The sequence below is a fragment of the Alosa pseudoharengus genome, unplaced genomic scaffold, assembly GCF_046254945.1.
Source record: "Alosa pseudoharengus isolate Yale_2024_CS ecotype anadromous, Long Island Sound unplaced genomic scaffold, YU_APseudo_1.1 YU_APseudo_1.1_scf_14, whole genome shotgun sequence".
In the NCBI taxonomy this organism is placed as follows: Eukaryota; Metazoa; Chordata; class Actinopteri; order Clupeiformes; family Clupeidae; genus Alosa; species Alosa pseudoharengus.
The window spans coordinates 18,198,028-18,221,233 of record NW_027468609.1 but is presented as its reverse complement, the minus strand read 5'-3'; the positions used below and the strand labels follow the sequence as shown (position 1 = coordinate 18,221,233).

The 23,206-nt window shown below is 42.3% G+C and overlaps 2 protein-coding genes across 3 annotated transcripts in view; one reads left to right on the top strand and one right to left on the bottom strand.

Annotated features, from left to right (window-relative positions):
- Positions 1 to 11,115, bottom strand: part of gnsb (glucosamine (N-acetyl)-6-sulfatase (Sanfilippo disease IIID), b) — a 19,638-nt gene extending 8,523 nt beyond the window's left edge. The window contains exons 1-5 of one of the 2 annotated variants that reach the window (XR_012986776.1): positions 10,805 to 11,115; positions 10,291 to 10,350; positions 9,877 to 10,080; positions 9,415 to 9,480; positions 7,889 to 7,987 (exon numbers count right to left, since the gene is read on the bottom strand). Coding sequence is in view for 1 of the 2 variants with exons in the window: in XM_076284028.1 (XP_076140143.1) it covers positions 7,889 to 7,987; positions 9,415 to 9,480; positions 9,877 to 10,080; positions 10,291 to 10,350; positions 10,805 to 10,984 (609 nt within the window). In the remaining variant the exon portion in view is untranslated. The remainder of the gene's footprint in view (positions 1 to 7,888; positions 7,988 to 9,414; positions 9,481 to 9,876; positions 10,081 to 10,290; positions 10,351 to 10,804) is intronic. The other variant, XM_076284028.1, reaches the window with a different exon arrangement.
- On the top strand, positions 10,610 to 23,206 carry polm (polymerase (DNA directed), mu). The gene is made up of 12 exons (XM_076284029.1): positions 10,610 to 10,712; positions 11,951 to 12,140; positions 12,225 to 12,405; positions 12,617 to 12,715; positions 13,308 to 13,478; positions 14,144 to 14,215; positions 16,972 to 17,092; positions 19,168 to 19,300; positions 19,491 to 19,593; positions 19,942 to 20,256; positions 20,621 to 20,704; positions 21,080 to 23,206. Exons 2-12 carry the CDS (start codon positions 11,959 to 11,961, stop codon positions 21,164 to 21,166), a joined length of 1,548 nt encoding a protein of 515 aa, XP_076140144.1. The 5' UTR covers positions 10,610 to 10,712; positions 11,951 to 11,958; the 3' UTR covers positions 21,167 to 23,206.

The window sequence follows — 23,206 nt, the reverse complement described above, 5'->3', positions numbered from 1 at the left end:
TTATTTATATAAAGTGTGGGTGAACTTAAACTGTATGGCTATGCTGTGGTTCCTGTAGGCTTTGCGTGTGGTGTGTGTGTGTGGGGGGGGGGGGGGGGCCCTCCATGTCCATTTTGCTTGGGGCCCCCAAATTCCTTGAAACGGCCCTGGATCCAATAACAGCTCACGTCAGGCCCCACCCCTCCCATTTTGGCTCAGAGCCAGGATTCTGTGATGCATCAAAAGTTAATCGAAGTTGCCTACACAAAATTGTGTTGGTGCCGGTAGTGACAATTTTGCAAAATTAACACCAATGTAGAAGCTTCAAAAATGCAATATTGCAAGTAGGCTAGCATATGTCAGCAACATGTTGAAGTTCGTTGAGTTCGAACGAGGATCATGGGCGGACTGGCCATCTGGCATACCGGGCATTTTCCTTTGGGCCAACAATAGGCTATATAATTTAATTATTTTGGCCAACGATCGGCCCAAATAAGGGCAATCAGCGGCCCATTGGTTACATTTCAATATTGACACTGTGACTGGACTGATCCAATAACAGCTCACGTCAGAACCCACCCCTCCCATTTTGGCTCAGAGCCAGGATTCTGTGAGCGCATAAAGTTAATCGAAGTTGCATACACAAAATTGCGGCGGGTGCCGGTAGTGACAATTTTGCAAAATTAACACCAATGTAGAAGCTTCAAAAATGCAATATTGCAAGTAGGCTAGCATATGTCAGCAACATGTTGAAGTTCGTTGAGTTTGAATGAGGATGTAAGCAAGCATACAGCAAGGGACAGTGAGCAGGTGGAGAGTGCGAGCCTAGTTGAGGCTACATAAGAACTCAGTGGTAGAACAGGTAGGCTGTGCAGTGTTTCCCACAGAATTGGATTCAATTTGTGGCGGTAGCTGACTTGGACAACGTGGGGGGGGGGGGGCATCGTCTTGGTAGTGTATAGGTCTAATTGAGTGCCTGTCACTTAAAACGTTCGTGAGGGAACCCTTGCAAATTGCAATTGTAACACAGTTTAAAGGCTGCTGATGTGTGGATGCAATTCATAACGTTTTCTACATAGTTAAAATAAAGGTTCGTACTTCTCCTTGGGACAAGCACTTTTGAATTTTGGAAAACACTTTTCCACTTACATCGGGATTTTGCAAACATTCAGTGTCAGAGTCAATAAAATGAGCCCTTCAACGAAATTGACAAGCAGCTGTAAGTAGGCTAAGCATGCTAAATTCGACATCCAAACAGTATTCTAACGTTAGCTTTGAGATACTGCTTGATTGCATAACTTAACTTAGTTTAGTCTCTTCAATGTACCCTACTATGTTGTGATAAGATCTTAGCAGAGTTATCTTCAATGCAGCAGTTTTGAACAAATTTGCGCAGCATGGTCACGATGCTAAGCGGATTTAATAGCAATTTAGCCAGACGTCTTCTATGCAATACTTCTATGTGGTAGTACACAGTACGCTGTGTTTGGAAAATAGGGTCCCGCTGGATTTTCATGTAAAAATTAATTTTTTTGCATATTTTGCTAATATAGAGTCTAAGGATCAAGATTTTTTTTGTCTTCAAATTTTCACGATCCATCTTTAGTGTTTTTTTCTGTATGTTTTAAAATAAGCGATTATATCTAGTCCGAAAAGTGATTTTCACATTTTCTTCTAATTTTTTGACAATTAATTCCACTTTTTGCACACAAAACCCCCAGATAATGTAGAAAGGTTGTTGGTTCTAAAACAATATCCATAGTTTTCAAACTTTGAGTGTCTGAAAAGTGTAAAAACACCTCCACCCTTGTTGCCTATGTCAAAAACGATTTCTTAATCTTTGCTTTTCTTGATGCTTTCCTTGACCTGCCATGTCATTCTATTGTCTACCTTAAGAGAAATTTGTCTTGGAAATAATCTATAATAATAATAATAGTACAGGCAACACAGGTGACATAGGCATGGGTAGTTGAGTAACAGTAGGCAAAATTAACAAACAAAAGAATATAAGGTACAAACAAACAGACAAACCACGGATGGCCCTCTCACAGCCTGAACTAATACAAAAAACAAAAAACTCAAGGGAAAACATTGCTCAGACACTAAACCATGTGCATTTGCTCTCTTTAAAAGCTACGGGTTATCCACAGCCAACAGGCCGGGCGTGCGAGAGAAGCAATGAAGTCTTAGAATTAAGAATAAAGCCATGTTCTTCCAACAACAACAACCACAAACACCCATGCGGCAAAAATATCAAATGACCGGCTGTGTTCTCCCAGAGAGGAAGCTACGTATATGATCACCACCCACAGGTGGACGTGTGCGCCAGCGCTGCAGGTCAGCCTTTCTGCATACACACCTGTCTTTAAAGTTCACCATCCTGGTAGCATACCTATCTACTGCCAAGGCTTGAAGGGGACGGGGAGAATATTTACTTCTGCTACACTGGCAGAGAACTCATGTGAAACAGACTGTGGGAGGTGGAAGGGGTTTGAATGCTGTCCGGCAGTATTATGAGTGGAACGTCTTAAGGGGGCCCTTTTCCCCATACAGCCTGATCTTATAGTGTGTGCCAATTCCATCAAGACACTCCACAATTTCATACTTGGTAGACACCCATGTATCCTGGATTTTGTGGCGACCATGAAAATGGTTCTTGCAAAAGAGTTTACATATATTTAGCAGACACCAAAGTCACTTACATACTGTATGTCAGCTATATTACAAGAGATCACATTGTCCCCGGAGCAACTTGGGGTTAAGTGCCTTGCTCAAGGGCATAACAGTGAAAGCCGGGAATTGAACCGACCGACAACTTTCAGGCTACTGCACGCTAGCCCAGCTCCTTAACCACTACACTACCACTGCCCACTAGAAAAAGACTAGAGTGCCAGGTGGTAATATGGGTACAGTGTCAGGACCGCACACTACAATCTCCCAGAAGAACTACATTTATTGAGTTAAAAACATAACGCAACGTTTCGACCCACCAGGGTCTTCATGATGACCCTGGTGGGTCGAAACGTTGCGTTATGTGTTATGATGGCAGTGTGCGGACAACTACTCTTCTTTCCTTGATAAGCTTTTTTGTCCTGCACCTGGCCTCAGTGAGGTGGGATGTGCATACAACCACTTTGAAGAGGACTACAGTGTTAGGACCACCATGCCTATGATATGCCGCAGCCTCTTCTAAGTGTCTCCTAGCACTAGCATAGACAGAAGTCAGGTACTCTTGATGTTGCACCACCCAATCAGTCGGTGGACTGACCCTGTGGTCACCTCCAGTATATCCAAGTAGGTGGTCGACTGGTAACTGTGGCTTCTGACCAAACATCAGCTCGTATGGGGAGTGCTGTGTGGACTGGTACACGGTGGTATTATAGGCGAACAGGAGCTGAGGGAGCAACTGGGGCCATTTACGCTTCTTTTCAGGGGGTAAGGTCCTGAACAAGTCATGAAGTGTCCTGTTGAAACGTTCACATTGACCATTCCCCTCTGGATGATAAGTGGTGGTTCTAGTCTTTGTTATAGGTGTCACACAGGTGTTTCAACAGCTCCTCCTCAAAGCTGCTCCCCTGATCAGAGTGGATTCTCCTTTGCACGCCATACACATAAAACCATCTCTCAGTTAGAATCTTAGCTACGGTGGAAGCTCTCTGATCAGGGGTGGGAAAGGCCTGGGTAAACTTTGAGAAAACATTTGTGACTACCAGAACATTCTCTTGTCCTGTGCTAGCCCAATCCAAGAGAGTAAAGTCAATGGAGATTATTTACAAAGGCTTAGGGGCTAGCATATTTCCCAAGAAGGTTCTGGCTTGGGTTGTCTTGCTTTAGCAAGCACAGTGCTCACACTCAGAACACCACTTTTGCACCTCATGCCACATCTGGGGCCAGTAGCACCTCTGTCATATCAGATCTGTGGTCCTGTCCACCCCCAGATGGCCGTGGTTGTTGTGTAGGCTAGTGAGCACTTTGACTCGCAACACCTTTGGCAGTAAAAGCTGCAGCACTGGATCCCTGGAAGGAGGAGCCTGGATCGCTCGGTACAAGGTCCCATCCACTTCCTGTATCTGGGACCACTGCTTTATCAATTGCGGACTTCCCTTGGTTCACTCCACTTGTCTTAACGGGTATGTGGTCGTCCCTGTCACCAAAACCACAGGTATCTGGAAATACGGGTATGTGGTCGTCCCTGTCACCAAAACCACAGGTATCTGGAAATACAGGGATCAGTCCCTTGCAGGACTTTCCGGTCTCTTTTGGTTCGACCAGGGATGGTGTCCACCATACAAGATTCTGTCATCCAAGAGTCTTGGATAGGTGCACTTGAGGCTTGCATGTTGGCTATGGCAAGCGGCAGGGGGACGTCCAGGCCGTGTGACACAAATCGCAAAGTGTTAGTGGGGCTTGTGGGAAGCCTAGAAAGGGTATCGGCATTGCAATTAGCTGGCCCAGGACAATATTTGATGTTGTAATTAAGAGGGCAAGCTGAGAAACCCAGCAATGTTCCAGAGCGCCCAGTTTCGCTGACTGCAAGTATTGGAGGGGATTGTTGTCAGTGTACACGGTGAACGTGTTGCCCAGGAGATACTTGACATTTTTTTCTGTGATTGCCCACTTGACTGCAAGGAGTTTGAGTTTCATGGCACTATAATTTGACATGTTCCTCTCACTTGGCCGCAAGTCCCGGCTAGCAAAGGCTATTGGTCGCTGTAACCCATCCTTCTCCTGTGACAAAACTGCCCCCAATCCTGCATGGCATGCATCCGTCTCTAAGATAAAGGGACGACTGAAATCGGCATAACCTAGGACTGGTGCTTGAACAAGCCATTCTTTTAAGGCTCTGAATCCAGAAAAAGTTCTGAAGGCAAACCTGAACGTATACATTCAATGTTAACTATCCAATATTCAGATGTCTGTAATTGAAATGTATGCAAATTAGTGCATAATTAATGAGATATTGTTAAATTACATGCTTAAACATATATTTTCAGAAAACTTGTAATGCAAAAAAATATTGTCTCTACATAACTAATCAACTAGTAAAGTTTCATAAGAATATCAAGGAGTTACATTTTTTACCCTATTCACCCGTTCTATGTTGCCTATGGAGGCCAGTTTTAGGCCGCAAATGCTAATTAGCAGGTTTAAAACTAAAAAATCAGCTAAGTAAATATGATATTCAGAATCAGCACCCAAAAATTAGGCAGAATACCCTCTTTACCAGTGTTTTCTCACATTTGACCCCCAAGTGATAGTAGTCCCAGTCTTAATTATGCATTATATAAATGATGATATCATCTAAGTGTGAAAATGGATCGTGAAAATTTGAAGACAAAAAAAATCTTGTTCCTTAGACTCTATACTAGCAAAATATGCAAAAAAAACAATTTTTACAAGAAAATCCAGCGGAATTACACAAGACACCGTACTATGGCAACAATCCTTCAACAATCTTGAATTTTGTTAAATGCACATGCAGAGGAGGGGCAGCGGGCTACGAGAGAGAGAGCGGGGCGGGGCAAGGAAATGCTGCGTGCATAAAAAGCGCAGCTCCATGACAATGCAAGGATTTGATCTTATATTTAATTTAAATTAAATTAAACATAGAATATTTATGTGTGGCGGCCGATTTTTATTTTGTGGCGCCCCGCTACAGATTAGTCAATGTATGGGAAACACTGCTGTGACATGCATGCCATGCCATGCTGACTATGATGATTATGATGACTTATTAATTGCGATAATGTAATGATATGGTAGCCTAATGATAACTTAGTAAGTGCTGTGATTATAATAACAAATAGCGCAACTTAAATTTTCTAAATGAATGATTTGCAAACCTGGACAGCAAAATAGTGTCAAATCAACGTTAATTGTTGGTCAGATTGATCAGTTTCCGTCATACGCCCAAAATTCAACATCGATGGCATGAGTGGTGGTTGCTCTCTCAAAGTAGAGAAGGGTTCTATCTTGGAAGGGTTATCATGGTAAAGAAGGACTAAAAGGCTGTAGACTGACGGAAATATAGGTTACAAAACGTCACGTCATGCACAAGCCACTAGACACTAACATAATTAGTTCATGTAGCTGTACTGTTCCAAAATGTACCAGCAATGTAGGTAGGTAGTATACAGTAAATAAAATATTTCCAGCAACAGCCCTGTTTGTGTTGTTTCAGTTGTCCTACACGGATAACTGGTATAAATTACATTAAAGACAATCTGGGTAATTTAACTCTTTAGGCTTCAGTAATTTTTGGTACTGCTGTCAATTGTAGCCTATTGAATAATTTGAAATGATACTTTGAATTCAAGCAGAAACTCTTATTTAATAATTGCTTGTTAGCCTAATTGAATATGGAGATCGATCATATGCTCCATGCCTACCTCTGATCAGTCAGAGAGATAACCAATGAGGCCTACATCTCTTTCAGTGCTCCATGACAGTTGAAAATATATGCATATTTAAGGGTAATGCAAAGATTTTGTATTTAATTAGGTGTGCCCCACCGATTTGAGGGCCGCTTAATATGCCAGGGCCGATTTTTGGTCCCAGTCCGCCCCTGCACACACGGATACATTGACACATCATATAAACTAGTGCTCATGATATAGAACACGCTGTTCCTCATTTGCTGGGTCACTTAAAGGGGAGTCACAGATACAGTTTTATGGTGACAGCAGACTACAGCTACATGTTCAGTGTTGTACCGCTGTTGCTGACAGAGTCAATTTGGAGTAAAAGGAGTTTGTCTAACTCTGAATGGTTCCACTTTGCCTTCCTTCAGGGACAGTGTTGCTTAATGACTTTAATTTTCCATGATTCACATTTACACAATGTGCAAATCAATTATGAGCACCTCCATATCAAAACCTGACTAGACTATTTGATTCAAGATGTTTACTGTGCAGCACCTGCAGGTATACGTAAGGGATAATGTATAGAACGCCGCTCATTATTGGGGAAATAAGTCCCGACAGGGCGAACCGGACCCCGAAGCGCAGCTGAGGGGTCTTGTTCCGCCCTGAAGGGACTTATTTTCCCAATAATGACCGGCGTTCTATACATTATCCCGCTTATTACACGGCTACTTGCCAAACCGAAACAATAAACTCCCCACGATATGACTCTTTAGCCTACATAGCCTAGGCTATAGCCTATTTGTTACCGTTTCATCGTGGCTTTTGCTGAGAAACAAATAGTTCGCAACAGCACACGCTGAACTTGAATCAAACATTCTTTAGAACACAGCTGATCAAACGTGAGCTTTCACTTTTGAATGAAGTTCCAGTCCTTGCGTAGTGATAATATGAAAGACGTGAAATAGAATAAGCACAAAACCCATTTTCCTTTACAGCGGTCTGTTATACTTAGCAACAGTCTGTTATTGAGAATTAGCAGACCACCGAACTTTGGGAAGGCCCATTCAAGTGAATGGAGCATTCTTCAGCATTACTGTATGAAGAGCCGTGTAATAAAACCTCATATCAGAGCCTCATCTTTTCTGTTAAAAGCTACTGTAATTTTCTACAGAATATGTACTGTAGGGCCTTTGTAGACACTCTTCAACAACATACATCATAGTAAATTAAAAAAAACTTTCCATCAAAGCCTTAATGTGTAAAAAGGGTTTACCTTAACACTGCGAAAGCTTAGGGTTCTAAGTCAGAGTCTTACTGTTTTTACTTTCCTCAAGCACGCCATGTTTTCAAAAGGCTTTCAGGTAACTCATGGCAGATTGTGGCAATGATAGTGGGAAGCTGTTTGGTTGAAAAATACCTAACTTACATGTGCAGACTGTCATACACACTTGCAATGTACTAAACACACAATTAAGCAACATGCAGCATATCTGATAGAAACTGTGAGGCTTTGGGTTGACATAGAGAGAGACTGAGAAACTCACGATAAGATCTGTGAGGTAGTCCTTGTGGTAGTCATCTCCGTGTTTCTCCTCTTGGCCGTTCACTGAGAGACTGTAGTTGTAGTACACAGAGTTCCCTACCTGCAAACCATCAAAGTTTTCCTTTTACAGTTTGGATGTAACCTCAATATATCAACATTCTGGTGCAAGTAAACTATTCAGTCTTAAAGTCTGTTATCTCCTCCGACTACAGTTTGTCTGATCAATAGTTCAAACTAAGAATTCAACAATATGAGGTTTACATTGCTGTACATGGGCAGATTGCTGCAAAGATAAACATTATAAAAGTTTTATTATTCAGCTCCCAAGATACAAGTGTTATGGCTTACCACCAGCAGGAACATAATATGTACCCAAAGTCACTCCTTAAATAAAAATGTACAAGGCATGCTTAGACAGAGTTGGTGGAGGGCAGGAATAGCACACTCAGAAACCCACACCTGAACAAAAACATCTATAGAAAGTTTAGCTTGTGATGTGAGTGATAAGGGGCCAAGATTGGATTCTTAACTGGCCATGCAAACTCAAGGCAAAAGAACCATAGCTGACTCTGGAACAGGTCTGAACCTGTTCTTGCAGGGTTCTAGACTTACTCCAGAATCAACTGTTACATGGGATGTGTTTTAGTGCAAAATATCAAAGACCACAGTTCCCAGCATGGATACTAGACCAAAGAATTAGGAAATGTCACTAAAAAGGCCAGCACATAAAACACATCCTTTCATTGCCCATGTGGCAGATTGACTGAACTTATGCAACTGAAGATGCAAAACGGTTGTTAAGTCCGACGTCACGGGTCCAACAACTTTTTGGTCAAAAAACGTTTACTAGTGCAGCCAGACGTTTTTTGCAACTTGTAAACCTTGTCACCATCACCTTTCGTTTTATTGAGGGTAAAACAAAATTGGTTAACTTTTAAGTACATTAACAGAGTAGTTAATGTACCTGTGCAGCCAGATGACACAATCAAGGGTTACATGCAGGCTTTGGCAAAAAATAGGATTTTATTAGGTTGAGGCAACAAGTGAGTAATAGGATGACAATTTTCTTAAAGGCTGCACTGAATAGCGGAAAAAATAGTTTATTTTACTGTCTATGGAGAAAACCGATTGGCTCTGAAAGCAGTTGGACCTGGAAAAAGATTTATTAGCCTATTATTGCATCATCCAGTGTTTCCCATACATTGACTTATTTGTGGCGGCCCACCACAATATCAACATTGACCACCACACAATGATTTTCCAGGTTGTACTAAATTGTGCTTAAATCTGGTTAGCATCATAACCACGCTGCGCTAATTTGATAAAAAATGTTGATTTCAAGTTAATTCTGCAAACCTACCACCACAAATAGAATTAAATTCTGCATCATCACTTAATAACTGAATACAAATGACATGAGTAAAAGGTTCCCTGCGTGCACACACACAACACAAAGTCCTGGTGTAGTGTTTCACTACTGCAAACACCCTGAGTGGCCAATCCTGTTAGCTTAGTCTAATCACTCACCAGTGCGTTCCAGTGGTCCCAACCAGGCGGCACATGGTCCACGCCTCCTGCCTCCTTCTTCCCATACTGAAAACACAGAAAAAACACAATGTGTAATATAAAATGAAATTTGTGTAAAAAACGAACAAAGATGGAAAACACATTTGAAGGTGATGGTACATGGGGTACCTTTTTGAGCAATGTTACTAGGCAACCACATTGATTGTGATTTGCCTACATTTGCCTTCCCTTGTTGGAAGTCGCTTTGGTTAAAAAGCGTCAGCCAAATGTAATGTAATAATAGTAATAATACTGATAATAATTCAAATTTAATTAAAGTTCCTCAGAAAAATTTTATGACTAATATCAATAGGAATGTACCTAAACGACAATACTCTGCCCAGCAACATTCCTCAAAAAGTTGCCTTGTGTATCATCTGCTTAACAAGCACTGCATGAGCACCATCGGGAAAGGAAACACACCTGGTTGAGGTACTTTCCCCCGAAGAAGGTCTGGTATCCACTCTTGCTGAGTAAGACTGGGAAGGCCAGGGATTCGGAATCCTTCTGCCAGGCAGGGCTACTACAGTTGCCGGACAAGGAGTTGTTCCGGACCTCGTGGTTATGAGGGTATTTACCTGTGAGGATGCTGCTACGGCTCGGACAGCACAAAGGTGTAACTGTGAACTAGAGAGACAAAAGAATAGATAGGCAGACAGGCAAACAGACACACACACAGACACAGACATGTTTGCACCCACAGGGAGAGACCAATATATCAGGAGAGATAGACAGTCAAACAGAAAAGGGAGAGGGAGAGAGAGAGAGAATATTACAATTTACAATGCATATTGTTTGAAAAATATTTTTTGAGGAAATGAATGATGTCCTACTCACTGCATTAGAAAAGGTGACACCAGCATCCCCTATGAGCTGTTTGGTCTTTTTCATTGGTGTCTGAAAGTGAAGGGGTATTGCTTATTTGTGTAGTCAATATAAAGCACTGTTAAATATTATAAATGAAAATTTAATTGGCTCATAGTACAACATGTTCAACTTTCAGGTAGTTGAAAAACTAATTATTCAATCGAGCGTGATAAGGAACTCTTCCTCTTTAAGAGTTCTGCCTCTTCCTGGTTAGTTGCACTTCCATATAACACATGTGACTGCTAATAATGGCATTACATAGGCTGTGTCTATAGGCTACAACGCAACATACAGTTAGCTAAGCAACGCAAGAGGCTATTAGCCAACGATGACAGTTTATTGTATAGTCCTTTCAAGGAGATAGGTATTTTTGTCACTCCCGTGTAGGACAGGTAATACTACTTTTGAACTATTCTTATCTTTATTTTAAGGTATGTCATCATTATTTAGGTCTGTGTGTAAGTCACAACAATAAAAGACTCACCAGTCCACCGAGCTGAACATCCTGGTCGTCGGTTACAATTAGCACAATGTTGCTTGGCTTTGCGCATTCTGTGCAGCTGGGCAAACATGCAGCGAACGCGAGAAATGCGGTGACTCTGACAACCGCACACAGTGTCCGATGTAGAGTTCTCTGTCCTGAACTGGCCTCCAAACTTGCCATTAGCTACGAGCTACCACTCCTCCTCAGCTGGTCTGACTGTCCACGGCAGGGTAGCTGTACATTGAAAAAGCACAAAGTGGGAGGGAGACATAAACCACGAGTAGCGGCGGAGGAGGTCTGATCAAGTTTGAGGAAGTGCTACAATTTTGCCAAAGAGTCATGATCGTCTTGTCTCCGTCATATGACTTGATTCCTGGAGGGACTTTAACCTAACGTCTGCAACGAAACATATCTGCGAGTTTCACTGGAATCGCCAAGAAAATTTCGGTTCATTCCATTAGTTGCCATATGTATAAAGTATACTTTGTTTTATGTTTGTTTCACCATCTCTTCCAGTAGGTGTAGCTTATGGTGGTGGTTGCGACACCACAAAACAACACACGCCACAAAAGATATACAGAAAACCTATTAAATGAAAGGCGGATATCAGGTTGACGTTGACATTTAGGCCAATTATGTTAATTGATGAAGGTGTTCATTAGGCTATCCTACTTCAAAATTGCCTTGTGAAAATGTGCCCTGAAGCATATCTTTCTTAAATGGTTGTCAGAATATAGGCTATGATATGTTATTTATGGTTGTTCGGTGTATCTACGATACACACTTGTTACTTCTATGCATGTTTGATCTGTTTTCAATTCAGCGGTTGTGCAATCATTTCAGGCAAACATTTCCCGTTTCCACATCGGTCTTATTTTGGCTGGTGCACTGCCTTCAGCTTCGTGCCACTATTGGTCAAAATGTTCACTGCGTCATACTCGCTGCGCGGTTTCATGCTCCCCGATGTAATCTACATAGTCAGTCAATGCCAAAAAGTAGATAGACTGTTCATATGGCCCAGTCATTTTAACTTCCCACATGTATATTATGTAACTTAACTTTAACTGGTCACACAAGATTTGTCTTTAGAGAGAATCAACTTTGAACAAAATACGTCTTATTAAGGTGTTATTATAACTTTGCTAGCTTCACAGATGGTGCCTCTAAAGCGCAGGAAAGTAGTCTCAACATCGTCTGTAACGGACACTGACATTAAAGCCACGAAATACCCAGACACCGTCATCTTTATCTTAGAGAGAAAGATGGGAGCAAGCCGCAGGACTTTCCTTAGTCGGCTTGGACGAAATAAAGGATTCCAGGTCGCAGAACAGTTCAGGTGAGTAAAGGTTAGGCTACTGTATGTCTTTCTGTGATGTTGACTACAGCTCTTTCTAGCTCAGTCTCTTGTCCTGCTACACAGTGAGGCTGTTACACATGTCGTCGCGGAGAACAACTCAGGGGATGAGGTGCAGGCCTGGCTTGAGACTCAAACTGTTAGTCGCACTACGGCTAATGCGGTTCATTTGTTGAACATCAGCTGGTATACAGAAAGCATGGCTACTGGCAAACCTGAGAGCATTCAAGAGAAACATAAATTAAAGGTACGTTTGTGATCTTGGCACGTCTCCTGATGTGTAGCTGATGGAGAGGAGGGAAAGGAGGGACGTTCTCTTTCTTAACTGACAGCAGATGCTTTCTGTTATCTCACATCCCCCTCATCTCTTGATGCATTGTTTGCAACAGTATGACTGAAGAAATGCTTTGGTTTGTTGAGGTTCCCCCACACTGACTAGTCTTATATCCCCTTTGCAGATGAGCCACACACCCAGTCCAGTCATCTCTGCGGTCTCTGCAAAGAGTTACGCCTGTCAGAGAAGAACTCCTCTGAAGCACCACAACTTGTTTCTGACTGTGAGTAGAAGTGATTGCATTGTATGACTGGGAACTGGAATAATGGAAGCACTAGTTTGTCTTCATTTTAACATCTGGTTTGGTCTTTTGTCAGGTGTAAAGCACTCATATATCTCAGATTATCAGACTCATAACTGAAAGGCAGACTAGTTTGGCTAATAATATACTTCACCTCCTGCTATAGGGTGTATGTGTAAGACAACAGTGTTGGCTCAGATACAGTGATGTTGAAGTGGTCGTCAGATGTTCTGTTTAACCCATAGACTGTATACAGTCTATGGTTTAACCTAATACCAATGTTTACCATGGTGTCAGGCTTTCTAGTAGTTGGTATTTCTGTAAGCCTCTAAATGTAGCCATAGGATTCCGTGCTTGTGTTACACACCTTCCGCTATGCCATCAGCACCATAACTTGGTATTTACTTTTGGGTAATGGGTATTCTGATTCTGTTATATAATGCTGCCAAATACTGCACATCTGTTAGCGAATATGAATGAATGTAACATTGTCCCTTAGGAAGCTCTAGAGCTCTGTCATCTATTCATATTTACTGCAATAATTCAATACTTTCAAACTAACACTCCTCCCCAGGAACCGTTGGAGTTGTTGGCAGAGAATGCTGAGTTGGGTGAGAACGAGGGGCGGAGCGTGGCATTCCGGAGGGCGGCAGCCATCTTGAAGACACTCCCACGTGCAGTGAAGAGGATGGAGGACCTGCAGGGTCTGCCCTGTCTTGGCGACCACTCGCTACGCATTGTCAAGGTGAGACACCACATCTCTGTCCCCTAGAAAAGCTTCAGATTTGTAGAGTAGTATTTGCATTATACAGACTTTACAGACTTTTGTGCTCTATGACTAGGCTGAGTTTACAGTTTATTTTAACTGCTTACATACAAAATCTTTGCATGTCACACAATTTTTGAAACCTGTCACTCAAACACCATAACCCCAATACCAAATCTGCAAAACTGTACACTAATTCTCAGCCTTATCATTTCATAAAACACTTTTTGCAAAACACCACACACAACTCTCTAGCTAGCACAGACAAATCTAACAGGAAGCTACTTGATTTCCTTTTTCAAACACAACCTAACCTAATGGCACACTTATTCAACACTTATTCACACACTTCTTCGCAAACGTACTCTATGATTAGGAAGGGTTTAATAATGTACTGTACTACATTACATGTCTACTATACTTATTAGATATCTTGTCGTACATAAGTGTTTAATAGTCTGCAATATTGCATGTCTGTCTTGTCTTCTCTTTCGTCTCTATGAGGTAACTTGTCGCAGGATCAGCTTTTAAATATGAACACATTTGATCTGAATTGTGACACTTTTTATGCATTGCTAAATAATTATACCATGGACCCAGAGCCTCTGTCATAGGCAATGTTTTGTGTTTTCGTTCTGATCCAGGAGATCTTAGAGTACGGGTCGTCACAGGAGGTGGAGTCAACACGGCACTCAGAGCAGTTTCAGGCCATGAAGGTGAGTGGGGAAGGTATTTAGAGTAGTATGACACCATGAAGGTGAGCGGAAAGGTATTTAGAGTAGTATGACGTCATGAAGGTGAGCGGGGAAGGTATTTAGAGTAGTCAAGGTCAAGGTAAACTTTATTATCCACAAGTAGGAAATTCAAGTGGTCACCATTACACCCTCCATTGTTATACAGCCTACTGCATAACAATAAAAACATAAATACAAAACATTAAAACATAAAAGAACAAGGACAAAGTAGTAAACATTGAAGAAACTTGACAAGCATGTGTGAATAAATAAACTAGTTAAAGGGACACCAGGCAAGCCTGATGCTTTTTCTCTACAAAACTCCCCCTCGCTCGGTCTGAAGCTCTTTTCCTTTTCTTTGCATCTTCCGTCAAGGGTTTTCGCTGCTTCTTCGCCGGTTCTGCCATTATACACACGTTTGCAACAATCGCTAGCGTTTCGTTAGCCTCCCTTTGTGCTGTGGATGCAGGATGGAAACTGAAACTGCTTCGGTCGCCGGGTACGATACACTGAACTTGCAAGCGGGATATTCTTCCTACAGGCAGTAGGGGCGGGCGAGAGAGTCTTCATTCGCCCTGTAATGAGTCATTTAACCATATACCGACTTACGAAGATGATTAATTAACACGAAAACGTTGCCTGGTGTCCCTTTAAGTGCTGATCTATACAGTATGCTCATAGTTTAAAATGCCTTAGACTTTTTAAGTCTATTGTTGTACAGTCTAATTGCTGTAGGCACAAAAGACTTGCTATACCTTGTGGTCCTAATTTTCCTTTGCAGGAGTCTGCCACTTGACCTGTTGCTTCTTAAGAAATTCTGATGAAGAGGGTAGATTGAATCATTTAGAATTTGTTCTGTCGTTTTTAGACTAAGGTCATTGTACAATTGAGCTACAGATACCTGATCAACTCCAATGATCTTACTGGCTGTTTTGACTATTCGTTGCAGTTTATTCTGGTCCTTAATATACAGGCACAAATAAGGCCAAATGATAAGACACTCTGCATAAGAGCTTTGTAAAACATCTGAAGATTACAGCTGTCTATTCTAAAATGATTACGTTTCCTTAGAAAAAAACATCCTCTTCTGCAACTATTTGGACTTATTTTGTGCACATTCGTTAAAAGTCAGTTTATTGTCTATTTCAACACCCAAATATGTGTATGTTGTGACCTGCTCTACCACTACACGATTTATATTTGAGGGTGGAACTATAATTCCCTTTTTATTAAAGTCTATGGTCATCTCTTTTGTTTTCTTCGCATTAACCACAAGGAAATTGTCTGTAAACCTTTAATTAAAACCCTTCACCTCCCTCTCAAAACCCTCTAGGGATGCAGTATTAGACTTTACAAATCCCACTAATGTTGTATCATCAGTTTATTTAAAATAAGTGTGGTCTGAGGAGGTTGCTTGGCAGTTATTGGTGTATAAGGTGTATAGGTGCGTGTGGTGCCCCTGTGTTTATGGCTTTTAACAATGAGACACATGAGTTGAATTTGACTTGTGGACTACGGTTCGTCAGAAGGTCAGGAATCCAGAAAACTAATTTTGGGTTAACCTCGAGGTGTACCAATTCTTTTACCATCAGGTGGGGTTGGATTGTGTTGAAGGCACTGCTGAAGTCTATGAAAACAATCTTGACAAGACTCTTTGCCTGTTCAAGATGCTTATATATGTTGTTTGTCAGGGTCAGCAGTGCATCTTCAACTCCTCTCTCTGCACTATATGCAACTTGGTTTGGGTCTAAGGATGGTGTGACCTCACATACATTTTTTCAAAAACATTTCATTGCTGTAGATGTCAAGGCAACAGGGCGCAGGTCATTAAGTTCCCTAGGTTTTTTTTTTTTTGGGTACTACGGGCACGATCCGAGATTTTTTCCATAGACAAGGAACTGCACCAGTGTCAGTGACAGCTGGAACAGCCTTTAAAAGGGCTGTGCCAACTGATCTGTACACACCCTTAATGTCCTGCTGCTAATACCATCAGGCCCACTAGCTTTACAGGAATTTACATGTCTAAAGTAAGACTTAACATCGTCTATTGAAATGTCAATGTCCAAACATTGATATTTCTTTATAAACCAATTCCTGTTCAGCTGTAAAATCATGAATATCAAATCTACAATAAAAATCATTTCAAGTCATTGGCCATTTCAAGTTCGTTTTCCACTGCCATGAGATGTCGTTCAGGCTTGTATCCTGTGGTTGCCTGAACCCTCTGCCATGCTCCCCTAGCATCATTTCTAAAAAAGTTCTCTAATTTACGTTTATATGCTGCTTTACAGTCCATGATCATACTTTTTATGTTTTTCTGCACAGTCCTGTATGACGCTATGAAGGTGAGCAGAGAAGGTATTTAGAGCAGTTTCAGGCTATGAATGTGAGTGGTGAAGATTTCTCAAGCCTATGTCTCTACTGTATTCTACTGTGAGTTTAATGCTCAAAGTATCATTTTGAGACAGAGGACATAATCTCTTCCGTCATACTTTCATACTTCCCCTTCTTATGCATAATTTCAAGACTTAGACATTTGTTTAAACATGTATTCATTAGATACCTAGATAGATAGGGAGATGTGTTAAGGTGAAATACTGTAGTTTTTTTTAACCTTTTTGAAGCCAGCAGTTCATTGTTGTTAGTTGCTGTAATGCAAAAAATCCCTCCGCAGTGCTGGAAGGCTGTGCTGCGGCATTCATATCAGTGTTATTAATGTGTGTTGTGCTTCATTGCAGGCGTTGACGGCCATATTTGGAGTCGGGGTGAAGACGGCTGATCGCTGGTTTAGGGAGGGACTCCGCTGCCCAGCAGACGTGGCCAAATCAGAGCAGAGACTGAACAGTTCCCAGCAAGCAGGTAGACGTCAGGGCTGTCGCCATTGGTCAGTTAGCAAGCAGGTAGACATAAGGGCTGCTGCCATTGGTCAGTTAGAAAGCAGGTAGACATAAGGGCTGCTTCCATTGGTCAGTTAGAAAGCAGGTAGACATAAGGGCTGCTGCCATTGGTCAGTTAGAAAGCAGGTAGACATCAGGGCTGTTGGCATTGCTCAGTAAGAAAGCAGGTATACATCAGGACTGTTGGCATTGGTCAGTTAGCAAGCAGGTAGGCATCAGGGCTGTTGGCATTGGTCAATTTCCAGTGACATCTGTTACAAAACCTCAACTCCTTACTCTTACTCTGTTACAAAACCTCAACTCCTTACTAGTGCACACTGTTATGACCAAACATGTTGTTCAACAGGGAAAGTGTAGCAAAGCGGTTTTGAAGATAGATAGATAGATAGATACTTTATTGATCCCCAAGGGGAAATTCAAGGGTCTCAGTAGCATACAGACATCACACACAACATGCACTTACAGCAGAAATGGTAAACATAAATATAAGTATAAACATATAACTAAACTCCACTGTACAATAAAGACAGTAGAAGATAAGAAAGATAAGAAAACTAACAAAACTAATTCTAAATACACTATATAAATTAAATTAAGAAAGTCCAATGTGCTTGAGGGTGATCAAGCATAAGACGCTTGTAGTGACAGGGCCGGGACTGGTAAGGTGCTAAAGGGGAGTGAGTGTCATGGTGAAGGTGCAAAAAGTAGTCCAACATTAGTCCAACAGCGCAACAGTGCAAGAGTAAGGTCTAGAGACCAGCATAAATAATATGGACAAATAGGAGAGTAAAGTATAATGTAGACAAGGTAAAATAAAAAACTATTTCAGTGCAAGAACAGGTTGAGGTAATAGGGTTATAGCCATTCATTCATTCAGTATTGTAGCAGAAGCCTGACCGCAGCCATTGATCATGTGTGCTAATATAGCATGAAAAACAGTGTAGCAGTAAAACAGTAGTGAAAACATTAGGCTGTGTACATTAGTAAAACAGTAGTAAAACAGTAGTAAAGCAGTAGTGGGCAGTCAGTACTCAAACATGGAGAGGGTGGAGAGGCAGACAGACTAAGCAGAGAAGTCTATCTCTCCTCTTCCCTTTAGTGAGGCATTGAACAGTTCAATGGCCCTAGGAACAAATGACTTCCTCAGCCTTTCAGTTGTGCATGGCAGTGAGCGAAGTCTCCAGCTGATCAAGCTCTTTTGCTTTTTGATAGTGAGTGCTGTAGAGTGGATGACATTCATTGTCCAAGATGTTGATCAGTTTGTTTAGGGTCCTTTTGTCAGATATTGAAGTGATGCACTCCAGTTCACCTCCCACTACAGAGCCAGCCTTTCTTACCAGCCTGTCAAGTCGCCCAGCATCCTTCTTCTTTGTGCTTCCTCCCCAGCATACCACTGCATAGAAGAGGGCGCTGGCCACAACAGACTGATAGAACATCCTGAGGAGCTTGCTGCACACATTGAAGGACTGCAGCCTCCTCAGGAAGTACAGCCTGCTCTGTCCTTTCTTGTAGAGTGCATCAGTGTTGGCTGACCAGTCCAGTTTATTGTCCAGGTGGAGACCCAGATACTTGTAGGTGCTTCCAACCTCCACATTGACCCCATCAATGGAGACTGGTAGCAGAGCGGGCTTAGACCTGCGGAAATCCACCACCATCTCCTTGGTCTTTGAAGTGTTGAGTTGAAGGTGATTGAGTTTGCACCACTGCACAAAGTCCTCCACCAGGCTCCTGTACTCCTCCTCTTGCTCGTCCCTGATACACCCCACAATTGCAGTATCATCAGAAAACTTCTGCATGTGGCATGACTCGGTGTTGTAGCAGAAGTCAGATGTGTACAGGGTGAACAGGACTGGAGAGAGCACAGTTCCCTGTGGCGCTCCGGTGCTGCTGATCACAGTGTCAGAGAGGCAGTTCTTCAGTCTGACGAACTGTGGTAGTGTGGTAGTGTCTGTGGTAGTGTCTGAAATGTGTTGAGATTGAACGTGCCCCTGTTGAAAGTGATCTAAATGGGTAATCTGTGTCCCACACCTCATCCAGGCTTGCTGCACCATGAGGACCTCAGCCAGCGCGTCAGTCGGGCAGAAGCCGACGCCATTGGTCAGATCGTAGAGAGGGCGGTGCAGGAAGTCCTGCCAGGAGCTCAGATCACACTGATAGGAGGATTCAGGAGGTAAGTGATCATTAACACACACACACACACACACACACAGAGACATACACACAAAACACACATACACACACACACAGACACAAAAACACAGATGGGAAAAACACTCATACCCCCCCCACACACACCTCATTTTCTGTCTGTCTCTCTCTCTCTCTCTCTCTCGCTCGCTCGCTCGCTTTCTCTGCGTCAGGGGAAAAGAGACGGGTCATGACGTGGACTTCCTCATCACTCACCCAGAGGAGGGGAAGGAGGAGGGCCTCATGCCCAAAGTGGTCCAGTGGCTGGAGGCTCAGGTGGGGAATATCAGGATGTACAATCAAATGGGAGGGAATGCCTCTGAATACAGCGATGGGAGCAGGCTTCACCTAGTCTCTTTTTAGTTTCCTTGAGTGCTGGACCGAACTTGTAACGAAGTATAAGAAAGGAGAAAAGGCCGCACTTTGCATAGATAAAATGACCTTAAAACTACCTTAAACTGTTGACCAGGAACCCGTGCTTGCTAGCTCCACTGGTAGTGGTTGAAAGGTTAATAAATAGATAGATAGATAGATAGATACTTTATTGATCCCCAAGGGGAAAGTCAGGAAATTCAGGAAATACTTCTGGTTATATATATATATATATATCATTTGTTGCTCCAGGATCTGCTCCTGTATCAGAAAACTACCAGGAACTCCTACCTGGAATCCAAAGAGGGGCCTGCACGGCCCCCTAACAACATGGATCGCTTTGAGAGGTGCTTCTCCATCTTTAAGCTGGAGCGGAGAGCCTCAGGGGAAGCACACTCATCTGCCCAGGCCACGGAGGGGGAACCTGGGGGTGGGGAGGGACGAGCCCCTGGGCCAGAGCCACTGCCACAGCGCCGCCCTGCTGGATGGAAGGCCGTCAGGGTGGACCTGGTAGTCAGCCCCTTCAGTCAGTTTGGGTTCGCTCTGTTGGGCTGGACTGGCTCCAAGGTGGGGAGGCCGCCATTTCGTATTCTGTTTGCGTTCTGTTCTTCTCTGCCTGTATTTCTTTGCTATCTGAGTTTTTTTTCTATCTTCATTTATTTCTCTCTAACTTTTTGTTTGTGTTTGTGATCTGTTTGTGTTTGTGTTTTTTCCCCCCACTAATTTTCTTCACTATATGAGTATTTTGTCATTCACTCTTTTTACTTTCTTTCTTTCTCTCTGACATTCCTTCTTGTCTGTTCTTTTATTCCTATTCCTTGTCTTTCTTTCTAGCATAAGTGAGGTCAGACCAGCACAGGTATAGGCTAGTCCTGAATTGGTCATAATCTGGTCATTGTCTGGTCCTAATCTGGCCCTTGTGTGTGTGCAGCTGTTTGAGAGGGAGCTGAGGCGCTGGGCAGGTCGGGAGAAGAACATGTCCTTGAGCAGTCACGCCCTCTACGACAACAGCAAGGTGAGTGCACCTGTGCCCAGGTGTGTGTATCTGGGATGGGATTGGCTTATTTGTGGTCAAGTATGTGTGCCTGTGATAAGATTGGTTCACTTGTGGCCAGTAACTGTATGTGTATGTGTGTATCCAGTTCAGAATCCCACTTTGTGATATGAATTAGCTACCAATGCACAAAGCACAGTTTAATTCCTGCTTTAATTCCTGTTTTTTTTCAAGCAATCATCCTGGTGCAGTTTGATTATTTTTTCATAGATAATTCTTGAGCCTGGTCCAAATGTTTTTAAAGGGTATCTGTCAGGCTTTATCTTCCATATGCTGATCTGTCCTGTTGTAAATAACTCCCCTCATGCTAACTGCTTTCTCGGTCTCGGCCTTCAGAGATGCTACCTCAGAGCCAGTACAGAGGAAGAGATCTTCAGCCACCTGGGACTGGACTACATCCCACCATGTGACCGCAATGCCTGATTGGTGAAGAGGTCTGTAGAAGCGGGGAATCAGCAGCTGAATCCACTCTTCGGTTCCTGTGTGGATCCAAAACCTGTAGAACCCAAAGAATCTTGTATAACTCTGCTCTGCACCTAAATTCAAATCTGCACCTCAAAATGGCTGCTCAGGCTGATTCACCGCACTGCATCGGCTGATTCCCCTGTTAGTCACCAGTGGTGTCCATGAGTCACGATATCTGCTGGGTCACTTCCTCGCTTCCAGAGCATCCCTCGCATGTGAAGAAAAGAGCCTCAAGCTCAGGAAAGAAAACGCCTGACTTGCAAGAGGATTATTTTGCTTCTGTTTTGGTTTGTATGTTCCGCAATAACATTCCTTATTCTTCACTCTCATGCCTTTATGTTTTTAGAAATGTTAGAACTAGCTGTATTTTCTTTGAAAAGGTGTGAATATGGACGTAGATATGAGGTATTTCATTTTGATGTGATGTTTCAGTGCCTTTACACACACCCACATGAAGGCTGGGGTCACCCTTAAGTGAACAGCACTCATTTGCCCTGACTCACTCTGCTCTGGGCTCATTCCAATGCATTTGCTTTGCAGATATGAAATGCTATATCCACTGCATAATGTGCTCTTACCCTTTGTTACTGTCTACTGCAGAGGACTTTCATCTCTAAAATTCATCAGGGGACACGGCTCCTGACACTATGAAATGTTACATGAAATTTTTTACGGTCTTAATCTAAATAGTTCTATAGCCCTGCGATTGAACAGCCGTTAGTTTGACACTATGTTAGGTCCTTGTATGGTCTTGAACTGTCTTGACATTTTTTAATATATGGCAAAATGCACTTTATATGTCAGAGCTCTCTCAACCAAGTATTTGAAATGGATTTACAGTTGTGTACAATGACCACGGTCTTGGACAGATATTGAGATTGAACAGACTGAGAGTTTAATGCTTTAATGTCGAGCACGATGACCGAACTGCTGAGTAATTTCACTGAAAGTGACGTGACTGACTGCAGAGATGTCTAGTATGTGTGTTGAAATCTTACAGGGTGTACACACCACTACCTCGATGGTAACAGCTGCAGGGGCTGATTTGGTTGCTAGCATATGATAGCTTTGCCTGTATTTCCATTTAGGTTTTGTGAAATAGAGAAGCAAGCAGTGCCTTTAGGGAAGTAGCATATAACACTGTAAGAATGAAATGGCAGATTTAATAATTGTGTGTGTGTGTGTTGTTAGTGTGTGTGTGTGTGTGTGTGTGTGTGTGTGTGTGTGTGTGTGCGTGCGTGCCTGTGTACTTATATACATTTTGTAATGGTGAGACAAATCTGTATGTGAGCATATCAGCTTTTCTCATCAGTGTAAACATGGCTTGATAGTTATTTAGCATAATAACAAGCCCAAACTACCTTGTTTTATCTGTCCTGAAACTGGAAACCGGAAACTTTTAACATCCATTTCAATAGAATTTACCTTAAAATATATTTTAAGTAACCATTTGTTGTCCCAACAACAAAAAGGTGTTTGGAGGTGGGGGATTGTGTGATGAAACAGATATGTTTTGTGGTTTACATACATACATACTTACACCCTCACTCACTCTGTTTTTGTCTTTCTGTCTGACACATACACACACCACACACTGTGGTTCTTTCTCAGTTTCAACAGGTGTTACATTCACTTTCTTATCAGACATGGTACACACACATACAGTAATGCAGGCCTTATGTTGTTTAAAGTTCTGTTATATATGAGATGTTTTGTTAAGTTATACTATTGGTTGAAATGTTATAATTGTATTATTATGACACTGGTTGAAAGCATACCACTGTGACTGAGCTGTATTACTGTACCTTGGTACTTCTACTTCTGTTCGAGTCTGCAAACACAGGTATGAGAAGTCTTGAGATGTTCAATGTGTTGACCCATATCTTGGAGATAAAACACACCTGGCTGTTCAGAGTTCCGTTGAAACAGGAAGACATGTAGGACAAACGATGCAAAAATTCAAGCTTTTGAAATAAAGGAGCAAGACTGATGACTAAA

What these genes read in the sequence shown, in the direction of transcription:
- polm (XM_076284029.1), top strand. Translation starts at nt 11,959, where the DNA reads ATGGTGCCTCTAAAGCGCAGGAAAGTAGTCTCAACATCGTCTGTAACG. An exon ending in CAGGTCGCAGAACAGTTCAG is followed by an intron (nt 12,141 to 12,224) that starts GTGAGTAAAGGT and finishes CCTGCTACACAG; the next exon opens with TGAGGCTGTTACACATGTCG. An exon ending in TGGGCTGGACTGGCTCCAAG is followed by an intron (nt 20,257 to 20,620) that starts GTGGGGAGGCCG and finishes GTGTGTGTGCAG; the next exon opens with CTGTTTGAGAGGGAGCTGAG.